Genomic DNA, 18,274 nt, shown 5'->3' on the forward strand with positions numbered 1-18,274 from the left:
ACTTCAACTCTCACTCACTCAGTCATCCTCTTCGTGCCTGTCAGCACATAAGGCCTGAATTAGTACTCGCCACATCTGCCTGTCTTTGCTTTATTCTCAATCTCCTTCCAGGTTTCCCCAAGGTCTTTTAACTCTGATTCTACCATTCTGCCCCAGGTCTCTTTTGGCCACCCTCTTTTTCGTCAAGCATCAGGTGTCCATCGCAAAACAATCTTGGTGATATCCTCATTTCCATTCTTCAAACGCCATCTCCCCCTTTTAATATCTGTCTCAATACAAGACTGATTTGTTTTGTGGTACAGCTCTTTGTTGGTTATAGTATTTGGCTAGAATATCTTACAGATCTTCCTCAAGTAAGTGTTATGGTATGAGGAAAACTTTTTCATGTCTGATTGGATAATTATCCAGCAATCTGCCCCATATAGAAGGAATGACTTCACATTGCTGGTGTTTTCAGACTGATTGACCTTCTCAGGCTTCAATGACATATATATTGAACTTCAAATAACGTCATGTGCATTTAGCAAAACGATAGCAAAATATACTGGCCATAAATCCGACTTAGGTAAGTTTCGAAAAATGCGTTCACTAAAAGAAAAGTATTGTACATTTGACTGCATAGCCCTTGAATTGATTAATAATTAAGGTACATTGGAAATTTTATTTTGCAAGAAAAATACATATGAAAACCGTCAAGAGAAGTTGTTATGAGGCTTCTATAAAGTAAAAATAAATCATGGCATCTTCCGAAAACATCATATGGAATATGATGTTTTGTAAAATTGAGATTGGCAAATTTTATCCTATTAACGAACCAGAGCTGATCACTTTATCTGAATGGGTCAACGATATTCGACCTTTCGTTCAGAAATTACGATGTACTTAACATGAGCATTAGGGTTTCGAATCCATTAAAGAACCAGGAAATTGAGAATGATTTGTACTCTTTGCATGACAAATATGTCGTTGTTCCATCCTCCGATAAATCCACCAATAATATTGTTATCGTATTAAAAACCAGAATATGCAATGTCTCACAAAAGTGCTTGGAATAAAAAGCACAACTGGTATTCATGCATATTCTTTAACATCATTTTCAAAAGATGAGATTTGGCAAAATCACAAATCTGGCCCTCTTTCATTTAAAATTGATATTGACATTTTGAAGAAAACGAAGAAAATCTACCGTCATTATACTCAGTACTTAAACTTAAAAAAAAAACAAATTTGTGAGTTAACAGTTTATTAAAATATTATGAATGAGAGTAATGCAGCATTTATCAAATTTGATACTTATAATTTTCTGAGGTATGTACTGTGTTTAATAGTTAGTTACATGTATATTGCCCTTGATTTTAACTTTTATCTACATTATATAGGTCTAAAAATTAGCGATAGTAATAACATGTGCACACCATACACATGATACAGGTTATTGGGTAATTATTAGAGATAACTGAAGATAAGCAAGGGTTTGACATGCACAAAGGAATGTGAGGTTTGAATGTTGGAAATAACACAAATAAAAACATGGTTTTAGCTGTAACAATTGTTCTTCTTGGTGCTGTATCATACGCAGCAGTACTTCGAGGTATTTAACTTCTTTTTAGCTAACACTTTCGTAAATCAATTTATACTATTTATTACTATTAAGTAACTATGTTTTTGAAGCCATACCATTTACTACACCATGTATAGTATCACAAACGCGGTGTCATCCTGGTTTGCCCACTTTTAATTACATGTATATGTAAACATAGAGGGAATTGTTGTTTTAACAATTATAGTTTATTTCTGAATTATAGTCATATTTTTTACCTTTTATTTTACCTGTAAATGTTCAAAAGAACATTATATTCTGTTATTAAATCAAGGAAAGTGTGCAAAACTTTCTAAATTTTATATATTTTTGGCAGGAAAATGTATTTGTATTCATACAAAAAATAGGAAAAATGTGCACTTGAAATGAACTATTTTTCCAATTTATCAACAAATAGTTTTAATTATTGGTACATTCTGAAAAAAAGGTAAAAAGTAAAAGAATGAAACTAAAGATTTATTAGAATAAATCTCATTGAATATCTTTAACTTTATTGAACTTTTTTTTTTTTAATTTTATTAAAATACACTGTTCTGAAACTTAATATAAAAAATATCCAATTTATTCTAACAACTAGAATATAAATGCAACTGTTCAATAGCCAAGCTATAAATATAACACAATGTACACAGTAATCTGCATCCAAGGTAGCATTTACTTTACAAAAAAACAAATAACAACAATAAAATATTTTTCGATTTATAATCATGATTGCTAACAACACCAGTTAGAACTTCAACCAGAAAGGCTATTTACTGACTATGAAACAGCAACCAACAACGCAGCACGAACAGTGTGGCCAGGGGTTAATGTGAAAGTCTGCTACTTCAACTTCACCCAGTGTATTTGGCAATAGTCACAGAAATATGGACTACAGTCCTATTAAAGAGATGAAGACATAACTCAACTGCAACGAGGAGCCGCAGTACTACCTCTTGGTCCACCCCACCTTGTTGGGGAAGTTTGGCTAAACACCAAAGAAGACATTTAAGAAACTTAAAACATACTGGCTACAACTTCATTTACAGAATACATGACATAGTTCAGGATTGAAAGCTACCGTGTTCTTTGGAATCACTATTACACAGAAGGACCCCCACCACAAATCACTTGGAAGGATGGCACAACAAACTTAAGAAGAGACTCAAACATGCCCACGCAAACATCTACGAGATCATTGAGCTACTGAAAAAGACACAGGCACTTACAGAATGCAACATTATTCAGTATGCAGCAGGAGGAGCCCGCCCCCAAAAAGATGACGATACAGAGTATAAGAACCAGACTCCAACTACTGAAAGAAAGATTCCAACAAGGACTAATCAGCGTGGTAGATTACTCGGACGCAGCTGATGATCGATCCCATCTTCTCCATTTGAACTGGACAATGAAGTGAAGATTTGTGAATATCATGTTTTGTGACTTTTGGGGTGAATTTAAAAGATTGTATTTATCCTCATTTTACATATTTCTTTATGCAATGCATTTATAAAATTGAGAATAATGAGAAAAAATATTTGATTTTTTTAATATTTTTTTCTATACAAAAAAACAACCTGAATATGCAGAAAACACTTAATAACAATATACCTGACCATACCTAAGTTGGAACAGACTATACAATTGTATGCTCATTAAACCTTTTGTCTTTTTTGTTTTCTTTACTAATAGATAATTGGTAGAATTAAAAGTGGGCAAACCAGGAGTAAACCCACAAACGCACGATCATCTCAAACATTAAAATAAATGTTTGAATTAGGAGAAACAATACTTAATAGAACATGTATATATCTGGTCGTATCTTATGATTATTTTAATTTGGAGTTATTTACGTTGTCTCGCCTGAGACGAGAATTATGACGATACGTATTGAACACAGAATATAAAAAAGGAAGATGTGGTGTGATTGCCCATGAGACAACTCTCCACAAAAGACCTAAATGACACAGAAATTAACAACTATAGGTCACTGTACGCCCTTCAACAATGAGCAAAGCCCATACCGTTTTCGTAGTCAATACTTAGAATGGGTTTGTGCTTGAAGCTCTTTCGACATCAAATACTCTGTGAAACTGCATTAATGATGAGGAATCTTGAAAAGAACGCTTTTTATTATAATTATTCCAGAGCACATCTTTGTTTAATTTTGTATATATTCGTATTTTACTGAGAAATGATATAGTATGTTTCGCAACCTATGAATAACAGAGTAAATAGAATGTAGCAAAGTTTTTAAAAGTTTACTTATTTTCATACCATGCATAACTGCCAAAGGAATATTTTTCAATGCAAAAAGTAACCTATCAAAATAAACTTCAAAAACATAGTGAGGATCCATGTCTTAAACGCGTATGTCATCAATGTTATAATTATAATATTTATTAAAATTTAAAACAGTATATCACTAGTAGGACTCTTTTTGAAATGTTCGATTCGACCATGATTCTTCACTCAAATTATATAAAAAGTCATGTTATTTAGTATGATGAAATTTTGGAAAATGCACATCTTATAATAATTATAGCATTATTTGTTTAAATGACAAATGTTAATGAAAACTGGAGGATTATATACAGTCCGCCAAAAGTTAAGCACCACCCTATATTTAACATCAATGATATTTTACAGCACCTTTTAATCTAAAAAAACTCAAAAGTAAACTAAAAAGATTTAGTAATCATAAACAAAATTTAGGTCAAATTTTAAAACGGTCTTTTTAAACTTTTGGTACTCTAAATTTATGTTTGAAATACTGTCAAAATTGCAACTTGTTAGGGCAACAAAAAAGTTTCACTTTGACAACAAAATTTTATTGTTAAACAACATTTAATATGCGCACAATTAGCATAGCATAAAGTCAGAGGACCTGATAATGTCTACATGAAATTTCGCATCAATATGTTGTGTATCCGCCCCGCTTCTCTTACACGGCGTCTCATGCTGTGGACAAGGCGTCTCAAATTTGCAAGTGGAAATCTCTGCCATTCCAAAACTATTGCTGCTCGTAAATCTTGGAGATTTTGACAAGCTGGGTTCCGGCGGTTAAGATTTCGTCCAATTGCATCCCACACATGCTCGATTGGGTTCATATCCGGAGACATGGCCGGCCAAAAGATACTGTCAATCGACTCTTACTGCTTGTAAGCTGTCAAAATTCTCGCTCTCTGCGGTCTGCCTTTATCGTCCATGTACAGGGGACGATCAGCAAGTGGATGGCCATCAAAATGTGGAACAACAATGTCACGTAGCACTAAGTTCCTGTAAATCTGACGTACATTCATATTCCCTTGTAAGACATGCATATCCAGTTTACAACTTAACGAAAAACGTCCCCACACCGTGACACCACTTGCACCAAAAGACTGAGTTGGGAAAATGCTCCTTTGGTTATAGGCTGTATTGCGTTCCCGCCAAACGCGCATACGCCCGTCTACGGGCCGTAAAAGAAACCGACTTTCATCAGACCAATGCATTTTTCGACAATTGCGGATGTTCCAATGAAGATGGTCATAGGCCCACTGCATACGAATTTGGTGATGCCTTGGTAACAGATGAGGACGTCGAACAACTCTACGTGCTCGCAAGTTAGCGTTATGAAGCCTCCGGACAACACTTCGAACGCTTATCCTTCCTCCTGGTGGCCTTTGCTGTCGTAACTGAGTTGCAGGTGTAAATGGATGAGCCCTAGCGGTGCGAATTAACAATCTGTCACTTCGAATTGACGTTTTTCGAGGTCTTCCAGATCGGGGTCTGTTATTTACACTTCCTGTGATTCTCTGACGTCGTAAAAGTCGAACGATGACTGTATGATTGACGTTAGAATTGTTACCAATGGTTCTTGTGCTCATACCTGCAGTTGACAGTCCAACAGGTTGCCATCTTTCAGCTTCAGATAACTTACGTCTTGGCATCACAGATAAAATGGCTTAAAAGTGTTAATTTTACCTGTGCAGGTAATATAAAGTGGAAAGTTTGGATGTACCCAAACCTGTTTTCCACACTGACCACGATAAGGTAAATTAAAAGCCGGTTTACAGGTTTATATGAACTTATTATTGCATCAAATTTATACACAATATTGTATATGTATATTGTTATCATTTAAAAACAAACAATACGATTTAGCAATACTTTTATAAAAATTATAAGGTATCATATGTAGATGGTGCTTAACTTTTTTCGGACTGTATATAAGTATTAACACAATTCGTAATGGTTTCTCATAAATCCTGTCTCTTGCTATAATGATTGCTGCCGTATGTTTAATTATGAGTAAAATATTGAAAAAATATATTAAATTCAAATGTTCAACTTTCTTCATACAATGATATTTCTTTATAATGAACTATAGCTTAACTTAAATCGATAAGAATAAGAATCGGTAAAATACAGGAAAATAGAGAACATATTGTAGGTAAACAAATAATTTTTTCGGATATTTTCTCTTATAACCATGATAAAGCATCTGTCAACGTTTTATAAAATTATTTTGCATACCAGTTTGAAAAAAAATGTTTATCTGCAAACTAAAAAAATAATACGTCCACTACTCAGCAAAGACTACAAATTATAAAGAAAACATAACACCGACAGTTTGCTCTTTTGAATTGGATGACACTCCTGTACCAGTTTCGTCAAATTAATGAAGGTTTGACAAAGTTGTTGGTGTCTAATAAACAAATGTACCAAATACTTAAATGTTCGTTCAAAATAAGAAGTTATGGGTTTTTTTTCTCTTTCGTCCTTACTGACAATATGGTAAACTTAAGGATAAATCACGTATGATAATTCAATGATATTTGATAATCACTCGTTTACACATTGACACAGATTATTATACAGGATGATGTTTTGGTCATGTACCTTCAGTCATGGTTTTTTTTACCTTGAATATTTTGCATAGTTTACACTTCAAAGGATTATTATTTTTATTTCAACATTTGCATTTTACACACAGACGAGACATATCTCCGTGTCACCAGTTTATTAAGCTTGATATGTATCCTATAGAACGATGGCATTTAAAAATCCGTAACTACTATAAACGTGTACAGCCTTTAATTTTTGTTTTGCAATTTTGATATATTATTTTGTAAACAATATCGCATTTCCTATTCTTTATCATACTATTGCAGTAAAATTGTAAGTCAGCTAGTCAATAGAAATGTAACATTATATTACTTAAAATTAACGTTATATTCTAATGAAAATTCTAAATGTATAGCATCACAGAATTAGGACATTTTGGTGCGGAATGCTCACACATGATGTCACTTTCTGTCAGAAACATTTGGAAATAGATGTGTCAAGTTTACTCAGTTTAAAAAAAATTATATTACCAACGCCTTCCCAAAAATATATTTTACCCAAAATCAGATCATTGAATGTGACAAGCTGAATCAAATATAACTTTGCTAAAAAGATAACGGCAACAGTTGTATACCACTGTTCAAAAGTCACAAATCTATTAAGCGAAAACAAATACGAGTCACAAACCAAATATGAGGAAAATACAAACAAAAACACTGAACTGCAGCAAAAACAAACGCAGAAAAACAAATAAACGGACTATTTTATATGAACTGCCATATTCCTGACTTGGTACAGGAAATTTTTAGGAAAATATTGTAGGTTGTATATACCTAGTTTTTTGGCCAGCAAAACCTCCCACTTAAATGGCAATGTTAAAAATACTGCCAAAATGGCATTACGGGACGACAGGAAAAACAGTACACATAAACACTCGAGAGAGAAAACACTTTAATAAATAATATAAGCAAACCTTGTCTCACGTCCAAATATAAATCACTAGATATACAATTATATAAAATGTAGGAAATGTGGATATAACTGTCTATATTAGAAATACCCAAAACGACAACAAAGAACGTACAAGTTTTAAAACCATTGTATTTTCGGCAGTTCTTTTGCAGTTCTAGTATGGATTTCATCAAATTTAAGAAACTTGGAATCTTAAAAGAATACGCAAGAAAAATGCAAAGAACAAACACAAAATCAATCTTGTTGTCTGATGCACATCTGAAAGACATTATCTAACTGATTTGAAATTCTTTTTGGTAATCGAATTCAATGGGTAAAACAAATGTGGTCATATGATTCATTTTTCGTTTTTATCTTATCGTTTTGTACTTGAACTTTTCAAAAGAGGATTGGGGTTTCAGTACAGGTCATACGGCTTATCTATGCATGTACTTATAATGCAGTATGACCATTTGCAAATGTAAAAGTGCTTATCATATTTGATTTATAGCATATAGTTTTGATACAATATCGCCGACATATGAGTAAACACAAAAATTATTACCACATGCGAATATGTGTTAAATTTAGGGAACAACAGATTACCGATTTGCAAGTCTCATAAATAGATTAAAAGAAGCTAATTGAGGTTATATGACACATCTCGTATTCCCATTTGTTTAAAAAAAAAATTAGAAAGAAGTTTTAGAAATAACAAAAGTACAGAATTCCGAGGAAAATTCTAAATGGGAAGACTCAAAGCAAATGACAAAATTAAAAGCGGATACACATCAAACAAACGAATAACTCACACATACTGTTTTTACTCAGTAGGGTTACATTTGAAATGATTTTTTAATATACATTTGTGCCATTACTCCTTATAACACGTTTATCTAGTAGCTTTTAGAATAAAATATGGTGTGGCTTTATGTTGTATGTCATATTTTAGTAACCTTTTTTTTTCTTTTTTCAGAAAATAGAGGAATATGTAAAGGTGAGTTTTTTTAACTGTATTCGGCAAAACTTTTTTTTTATAAATTTTCTGTTTACGAAACATTGAATTTTGCGAAAAACTAAGGATTTTCTTATCCCAGTCATAGATTACCTTAGCCGTATTTGGCACAACTTTTGGGAATTTTTGATCCTCAATGCTCTTCAACTTTGTACTTGTTTGGCTTTATAAATATTTTGATATGAGCGTCACTGATGAGTCTTGTGTAGTCGAAACGTGCGTCTGGCGTACTAAATTATAATCCTGGTACCTTTGATAAATATTTACACCACTGGGTCGATGCCACAGCTGGTGGACGTTTCGTCCCCAATGGTATCACCAGCCCAGTAGTCAACACTTCGGTGTTGACATGCATATAAAAAAGGTGGTCATTTTTATAAATTTCCTATTTACAAAACATTGAATTATACGAAAAACTAAGGATTTCTTATCCCAGGCATAGATTACCTTAGCCGTATTTGGCACAACTTTTTTGGAATTTCGGATCATCAATGCTCTTCAACTTTGTACTTGTTTGGCTTTGTAAATATTTTGATATGAGCGTCACTGATGATTCTTATGTAGACGAAACGCGCGTCTGGCGTTCTTAATTATAATCCTGGTACCTTTGATACTTAATTAGGATTTTTTGTATCTCAATGCTTTTCAACTTTGTACTTTATTTGGCCGTTTTCAACATTTTGGGATTCGAGCGTCACTGATGAGTCTTATGTAGACGAAACGGGCGTTCTGGCGTGAAATTTTAATCCTGGTATCTATGATGAGTCTATTTTTTTAACATTTCAATAATAACCATAAAGTTATCGTATCACGAAGTTCCTGATTCTACATTTTTCTCAAATCACACCTCAACGAATTGTGTTTTTTTTCTCACAGCCCAACTCAATTTAAGTTTATAACCTGGAAAACATCCTGCACTATTTACAAAACGCTGATTACGTGTTTTGTATAAGAACAATATTAAGGGAGAAAATATCAAGGGGGCTAATAAATAACATCCATGACCTCAAAACATAAAATACGACGACAAACAACAAAGACGATTAGCAGTATACATTAATGTCTTTTTCGGTCTTAAACTTGATATTTTTAAAATCCTTTAAAGAATTATGTGAACACAAATGAAGGAAACAGTAGTATGAACGCTGATATTTCTTTCAGATACCTGGTCTAACGTTCCAGATCCTTGTGTACACAACCCAAACAAAACCATATATTTTCCTCACCCTGCGGATGTAAGAAAATTTATACAGTGTGACCTTCTTGGAAGAATGTACATTATTCAGTGTCCTAGAGGAGAAAAATACGACTTCACTACATCATCTTGTGCAGGAAATGCTTCTACACCAACGGGCACTACGCCACAGTTGGCTACAACAACAATACAAGTAACCAATTCACAAACACCAGGACAAACCACTTCGCAAACACCTAAACAAACTACTTCGCCAACACCTGCACTAACCAATCCACCAACACCTGCTCCAACCAACCGACCAACAACGGCACAAGTAACCACACAACCAACAACTGCTCGTGTCACCACTTCACCAACGCCTGCGCAAAGAACTACTTCTGCAGCTTCGGCAACGCTATCGAAAAATCCTTGCACGAATGCTAACTTTGCACACGGACTCAATTATTTCGAACACCCAACTGATCGCAATAAGTTCATTGAGTGTGACCTGACTGGGAATGCTATAGTCATGTCATGTGATCCAGGATTAGTATGGCTTCAAAAAAATGTCACATGCGCTTTTAATATGCAACAAGCAGGGTTTAAAATTCCAACAGGTGCACCCGTTCAAACTACTTTAACTACAACAGTTGCTCCAAAGATTACGACACCAGCGCAGAATCCATGCACTCCAGATGCTATCAGCCATAACAAGCTTTTCCACCCTCATCCTGATCCTCATAAGTTTTATCAGTGTGATATGGCAGGAAATGTCCAGACATATGATTGTCCCCCAACTCTTGTATGGAATAGCGTTGCTAATACATGTACTGCTTCTTACTTAAATCTTCCAGCGGTTGGTTAAAAGAGAAAATAAAGAAATAAAAAAAAAATCTTTTTGTACAAAGTAGTTTTATCGAAATTTATCATGCTGAACTTACTTTAAATAAAGCTTATACTAACAATGACCACTGTCCTTTCCTCGATCTTGATATCTATATCACTAACGGAAAGCTGAATACTAAAATTTATGATAAAAGGGATGATTTTTCTTTTCCTATTGTTAATTATCCGTTTTTAGATGGTGACGTTCCCTTGTCACCATCTTACGGTGTTTATATATCTCAACTTGTACGATTCGGTCGTGTATGTAACAATGTTTTAGATTTTAACGAGAGAAATTTATGTATCACTGATAAATTATTACACCAGGGTTTTCGATATCACAAACTAGTCAAAACATTTACTAAATTTTATCATCGGTATAAAGACATCATTCGTAAATATAGCTCAACATGCAGACTTCTTATACGTTCCGGTATTTCACATCCAATTTTTTATGGAAATATTCTGTATAAAGCACAAAGGTGTCAGTATTCACCTCAGAAACTTACAAAACCTTTGAATAGACTTATTAAGAAGGTATATAATTACGATACTGTTGTTAAGTCATTAAAGATTGCATATTTTGGCGTTAATATTGAGTCACTGATATGGTCTTTGCGTCGGAACTAAACACATTTATTCTAAAAACAGTTGTTGGCATGACACGGGTTATGTTCTTCTCATATATGTTATGATGGTATGATACTAAACCCCTAACGGGAAGGATTGTGCCTGATGTTCATATGATGAAATCATAATCTTTCAGTCAGTTTAATTGAAGTCTGGAGCTGGCATGTCAGTTAACTGCTAGTAGTATGTTGTTATTTATGTATTATTGTCAATTTGTTTATTTTCTTTGGTTACATCTTCTGACATCAGACTCGGACTTCTCTTGAACTGAATTTTAATGTGCGTATTGTTATGAGTTTACTTTTCTACATTGGTTAGAGGTATAGGGGGAGGGTTGAGATCTCACAAACATGTTTAACCCCGCCGCATATTTGCGCCTGTCCCAAGTCAGGAGCCTCTGGCCTTTGTTAGTCTTGTATTATTTTAATTTTAGTTTCTTGTGTACAATTTAGAAATTAGTATGGCGTTCATTATCACTGTACTAGTATATATTTGTTTAGGGGCCAGCTGAAGGACGCCTCCGGGTGCGGGAATTTCTCGCTACATTGAAGACCTGTTGGTGACCTTCTGCTGTTGTTTTTTATTTGGTCGGGTTGTTGTCTCTTTGACACATTCCCCATTTCCATTCTCAATTTTATTTCAGCTCAAAATGACACAAATAGTCATTACTTTGTCTTCGATTTCAATAGTCGATGGAAGACTGTACATTATAAAACCGTAAAAAAAATATTAAAAAAAAATAACAATGCTAACCAAAACATCTCAAATTGAGTAGGGGAAAAAGTGTTGTTTGTATTTTCTAAATATCGAAACACTTAAATAAATGTTCACTTGATTTTTTTCTCAACAAGTATACATCAAAGCTTCATGAAAATTTGTGCCATGTTTGAATATTGTGAAAGTAAATCCTCTGTGTATCTTCTCATTGTCATTGTCTTCTTCATCAGTGATAAGAAGAGTGAGCAGTAGCAGGCAGTATTTTTTCCATTTTTTCAAAGCTTTTCAAACACCTATGAGTCCAAAAGTCTTAATTTTCTTTTATATTTTAAATTACGTATCATTTGAGCCGAGTTCAGAGTATATTATCTCTTATGTTTTCCGCTGTTACTTTTCGAAACACCAAGAGGGTATACAGTTTGTGAAATGCAAAGCTGTGCCAATTTCCTTTGTCCCTTTTCCAACTCTAAACATTTTGAAAATGAATAAATTTGCATGATTCAACTTTTTTCAGATTTCCTATGTATTGTATGTAGATCACTGAATGTTATAGGGGCAACCTGGTGATTTCTATACGTAACTTCATCAGTTTCCCAACAACAATCCAATCTGCGCAGAATTTTAACACATACAGCCCGTAACAGAGAAGTGATCGAATTCGCGTTTCTTTACCGTCAGAATAAGTTACGTTGTCGACAAACTTATTTCAGAAGTGACATAATTTAATTTTCTCCATCGACTAAATATTTCATGTCCAATGTGTAAGTTTTCATTGTTTAGGTCGATTTTTTTTTCTTTATATCGTCTATAATCTATACTTTCGTTTCCATGAAAAGGCGAATATAGCTTACGTTTATATACAACAAGAACGAATATCACTGTACATGCTGTAGTTTATACATTGTTTCTTTGAAAGTTGTTACTAGTATTATATAAAGAATTATTTGCATAACTTTATCCAGGTTCATTTAATTTTAGAAATCACCGATTACTTTATACACTGCTTGCACTGTGAATATTTATTGGATTCAACACTGTAATAGTTTTTCTTTCGTCTGATACAGAATATCCCATATCTTTTCTTTTTCATACCTATCTGTTTTTTTATGTCCCTGGGATTATGTCAATCATACATTGTTGCAATACCGACATATAAAAAAGTAGATGTGGTATTATTGCCAAGGAGACAACTATCCACAAAAAGACCCAAAATGACACAAACATTAACAACTATAGGTAACCGTACGGTTATGCTTGTACTTTGTCACAGAAAAAACTGAAATAAATTTCTTTCAAATCGAAGCAAAAAATAAAAATGTACCCTTTAACATTTGAAAAATGCTCTTTATCTTAAGTTATTGACGAATATTTGAAATTTAGACCTCTATAAGATGTGATGTACGGCATTTCATTTTATCATTGGTAATGATCCATATCTGACAGAGAAGAAATATTCATAATTCTCAGAAAGTTTTCGTAAATATTGTTAGATACCACTAATCGTTCCAACAATCAAGACAACAGAGACAAACAGGGAAACAAATATGAAAATGAAAAGATATGACCTAAGTGCTAGCATGTTCAGGGACACGGCACCCAATTTACAAAAAAATAATTGATGTGTTAAGGAACTGTAGAGAACTCCACAGGTTTTCAACAAGGGAAGAATTCAAAACCTTGAATACGAAAGCCTCGAAATTCATGATACTTTTTCTGTGCGGTAGTTATATCTACAAAATCCAATCATGTACACGACATATAATACATGTATATTCATAAAAAAAAAGTCGTATAATTTACGCTATCGAACAAAAAATCAGAAATACGGAATATTATAAGTGAATGGTAAGGAAATCCGTTTCCCCTACACGTTTTAAAAGTCAAAGAAAAATGTTTTTCCTGATACAAACGTTTTAAGAACTAGCTTTGTGTAACCTATAGACAAATTCGACTGTATATAAGGTCGTGTGGTCTAGCGGGACGGCTGCAGTGCAGGTGATTTGGTGTCACGATATCACAGAAGCATGGGTTCGAATCCCGGCGAGGGAAGAATCAAAAATTTGCGAAAGCAAATTTACAGATCTAACATTGTTGAGTTGATGTTTAGACGAGTTGTATATAAGGAAGTTAATATGCTTGCTCTGATTTGAAACTATCTTATAGAACTTTCTTTAGTAATTGAGAACCTATGTTGTTTATGGTAATAGGTGAAATGTTGGATGATCCATCAAAATGACGCAAGCGCAGTTTTTTTACTGATTTTTACTTAAAAAAATAGTCTCTGTGTGTGCCATTGCAAGAAATAGTTTTGCTAGTTATTTTGTCATATTTAAAAAAAATTCTCAACAAAATTTTCCCGTTTAAACTGTACTAGAAAAAAAGTTTGGCATGTGAAACGGACGAAGAAATATTCTAAAAGCAGTACAAATACCAGTCCTCCCTTTTGTGTATACATATGAGAAAACATTTCAAAGTTATTGATTGAATTCAAATCCATCACACATAATAAAGGACTTCATTCCTATCAAACACCTTTTTAATTGTTTACCAGTATATTTCTTTTAGTTTTGGGTAAAATTGTAAAGGAAATAATACTAATATCAAGACGTCCTTCCATAAAACCTGTTTTTTCTGTTCCGGCTGACTTTGAAGAAATGACTACTTTTCGCCCAATCGAAATGATGCATGGACATATTTTGTTTCATATTATTAGAATTATTTTCAATATTTTCGGTATTAAACTTGATTATCGACATATGAAAGTTTGTCAGCATTGTCAATCTTTTTAACGTTAAAGTACCAATAGTTCGGTCACTACTCACTGAAGTTTGTCGATAACGTAGCTAGTTTTGACGGTAAAGAAACACCAATTCGATCACTTCTCTGTTACGGGCTGTATTTGTTATTATGCATCTCCAAGTTCCGTTTCTGCCATCACTTAGCCGTCGCCGTTGGTGTAAACTATTTCAAACATCTTCTCCTATAATTCCTATCAAACTTCAGCTTTATTAACGATAAAGATAAATTGTAAACAGCAAAAATGTTCAACAATGTAAGATCTACAATACATTTGTATGACCAATAAAGGCAGCAGTAGTATAACGCTGTTCGAAATTCATAAATTGTCAATTGACCCTTAAGATCTTATTACTCTTTAAAGACAAATTTTCACAATTTGTTCATCTAGTTTACTTACTTTAAAAAATCTTCTCATTTGAGAACTGATGAATCAGTTTTAACCAATTTTGGGCTGAATGAGTTTCAGAGTATATAGTATAAAAGATTTAAGCAAAAATTAAAGGTGAGCGATTGAGGCTCTTAGGAGCCTCTTGTTTATATAATATTGTGAATGACGCCTTATAGATGATATATTGTGATTTCCTTGATTGAGAATTGCTGCTCACAAGGAAGCTATTAAACCAAGAGGTCGAAATGGTGAAGTTGAAATCATCCCTTCGTAAATTTTACGGACGCCATCGCGAGTTGGTTGACCGTTATGGAGTAACCGTTTCATATATAGATGATATCGGATATGCTTCTTATGTCGTAACTACAATTCCCTTCCCATTTCACGAATGGTACCTACCGAATAAGACTATTTACCGGATTTGTAATAACGTAAGCAGCACGACGGGTGCCACATATGGATCAGGATCTGCCTACCCTTCCGAAGCACCTGAGATCAACCCTAGTTTTTGGTGGGGTTCGTTTTGCTTAGTATAACTGATGTACTTAGGTGAGGTTCGGTGAAAATTAATAAATTAAGAAGTTAAAATTGATACTATAAGCTGGTAGAGCATCAATTAAGGATAGAAATAAGCTGAAAATATTGATAGGTCATGTACCTCCTTTTCGCTATATTTGAGATTTAAAATACGGCGGGAAAAGGCTGACTCGGACTTTTACCTTATATTTGCATTGGTAATTTTAGCTCTCAAAACAAAAAAAAGAAAATTAAGAAACTTCTAAAATTTTGGTAAATGACCTTTCATGAGCTATTAAGTCTTATATGAAAAAATAAGTGGGTGTTATTGGGCAAAATATTTTATATTGTATTGTATGGAAAAACACAAAAGAGTCCGAACATTAAACACAAATTCCAAAACCTCACCCAAGTACATCCTTAAGATTTCAATATTGTGTCTTCTGTACTATTATTTGTTTTTTTCTTATTTTGAGCCATGGCGTTGTCTGTTTATTTTCAATCTATAAGTTTGACTATCCCTCTTGTATCTTTTGTCCCTCTTTTATAGATTTCCCAAATGAAGAACTTTTACTTTAATGAAGTCATTTTAGTAAATGAATGCTATAAAAACCCAGTTTGTGTCATTGAAAACACCAACTACTTTCTAGATTTGATTTTATGTGCTGCTCCTTCTTGAGATGGAGTTGATTTTTAGCTCACCTGGCCAAAAAGGCCAAGTGAGCTTTTCTCATCACTTGGCGTCCGTCGTCGTCCTTCGTCGTCTGTCGTCCGTCGTCGTCTTTAACTTTTACAAAAATCTTCTCCTCTAAAACTACTAGGCCAAATTTTACCAAACTTGGCCACAATCACCATTGGGGTATCTAGTTTAAAAAGTGTGTCCGGTGACCCGGCCAACCAACCAAGATGGCCGCCATGGCTAAAAATAGAACATAGGGGTAAAATGCAGTTTTTGGCTTATAACTCAAAAACCAAAGCATTTAGAGCAACTCTGACAGCGGTTAAATTGTTTATCAAGTCAAGATCTATCTGCCCTGAACTTTATAGATGAATCAGACAACCCGTTGTTGGGTTGCTGCCCCTGAATTGGTAATTTTAAAGAAATTTTGCTGTTGTGGGTTATTATCTTGAACATTATTATAGATAGAGATAAACTGTAAACAGCAATAATGTTCAACAAAATAAGATCTACAAATAAGTCAACATAATCGAAATGGTCAGTTGACCCCTTTAGGAGTTATTGCCCTTTATAGTCAATTTTTAACCATTTTTCGTAAATTTTAGTAGTCTTTTACAAAAATCTTCTCCTCTGAAACTACTGGGCCAAATTAATCCAAACTTGGCCACAATCATCTTTGGAGTATATAGTTAAAAAAAATAATATCCGGTGACCTTGTCATCAAATCAAGATGGCTGCCATGGCTAAAAATAGAACATATGTGTAAAATCCAGTTTTTGGCTTATAACTCAAAAACCAAAGCATTTAGAGCAAATCTGACATAGGTTTAACTGTTAATCAGGTCAATATCTATCTGCCCTGAAATTTTCAGATGAATCAGACAACTGGTTGTTGGGTTGCTGCCCCTGAAATGGTAATTTTAAGGAAATTTTGCTGTTTTTGGTTATTATCTTGAATATTATTATAGATAGAGATCAACTGTAAACAGCAATAATGTTCAGCAAAGTAAGATCTACAAATAAGTCAACAAGATCGAAATGGTCAGTTGACACCTTTAGGATTTATTGCCCTTTATAGTCAATTTTTAACAATTTTCATAAAATTTGTAAATTTTTACTTACATTTTCCACTGGAACTACTGGGTCAAATTCATAATAGATAGAGATAATTATAAGCAGCAAGAATGTTTAGTTACGTTAAATGTAAAAACACATCACTATCACCAAAACACAATTTTGTCATGAATCCATCTGCGTCCTTTGTTTAATATTCACATACATGACATAGACCAAGGTGAGTGACACAGGCTCTTTAGAGCCTCTAGTTTATGTCGCCTCGACAAAGTCTAAAAACGATACTTGAGTGTGTTTTTCGGGCTGCGACATTGAAGATACCCCAATGATGATTGTGTCCAAATTTGGTTTAATTTGGCCCAGTAGTTTCAGAGGAGAAGATTTTTGTAAAAAATTAACAAGATTTTACAGAAAATGTTTAAAAATTGACTGTAAAGGGCAATAACTCCTAAAGGAGTCAACTGATCATTTCGGTCATGTTGACTTATTTTTAAATCTTATTTTGCTGAACATTATTGCTATTTACTGGTTATCTCTATCTATAATATTATTCAAAATAGTAACGAAAAACAGCAAAATGTCCTTAAAACTACTAGTCCAGCGGATATCAGAATAATTGATCACTTTATGGTAAAAGCATGAAACTTGGCATAGTGAAAGATTAAGGGGTATAGAAAAAAATTTAGATATGGAGCCACGAAAAAAAATTCCAATATGGCCGCCAAATTCAAGATGGCCGACATTAGTATAACATAATTCACTTGATGAAGTCTTCCAATTTTAATGAGTTCAGAAGATGTCACAAACTTAAGGAAATACAATTAAGATATGTCAATTATTATTTTTTTAAACCTTATAATACAGAAATCATCAAAATGGCGTCCAAATTCAAAATGGCGCGTCAAAATGTCTAAGTTTGACAGTATTCGTATGTATACACCATCATTGTGTGATAGAAAGTTACCAAATCCGTGAAACTGATCATTTGATATCGACAAAGGCCTACAATGTACCATTAATGCCTGGGTGCATAGA

At 33.6% G+C, this 18,274-nt stretch overlaps 1 protein-coding gene across 1 annotated transcript; it reads left to right on the plus strand.

The window, feature by feature from the left end:
* The first annotated feature begins 1,434 nt into the window (after positions 1 to 1,434).
* On the plus strand, positions 1,435 to 10,520 carry LOC134707338 (mucin-2-like). The gene is made up of 3 exons (XM_063567016.1): positions 1,435 to 1,591; positions 8,337 to 8,357; positions 9,537 to 10,520. Exons 1-3 carry the CDS (start codon positions 1,531 to 1,533, stop codon positions 10,415 to 10,417), a joined length of 963 nt encoding a protein of 320 aa, XP_063423086.1. The 5' UTR covers positions 1,435 to 1,530; the 3' UTR covers positions 10,418 to 10,520.
* The last annotated feature ends 7,754 nt before the right edge of the window (positions 10,521 to 18,274 follow it).

The sequence above is a fragment of the Mytilus trossulus genome, chromosome 1, assembly GCF_036588685.1.
Source record: "Mytilus trossulus isolate FHL-02 chromosome 1, PNRI_Mtr1.1.1.hap1, whole genome shotgun sequence".
Classification (NCBI taxonomy): Eukaryota; Metazoa; Mollusca; class Bivalvia; order Mytilida; family Mytilidae; genus Mytilus; species Mytilus trossulus.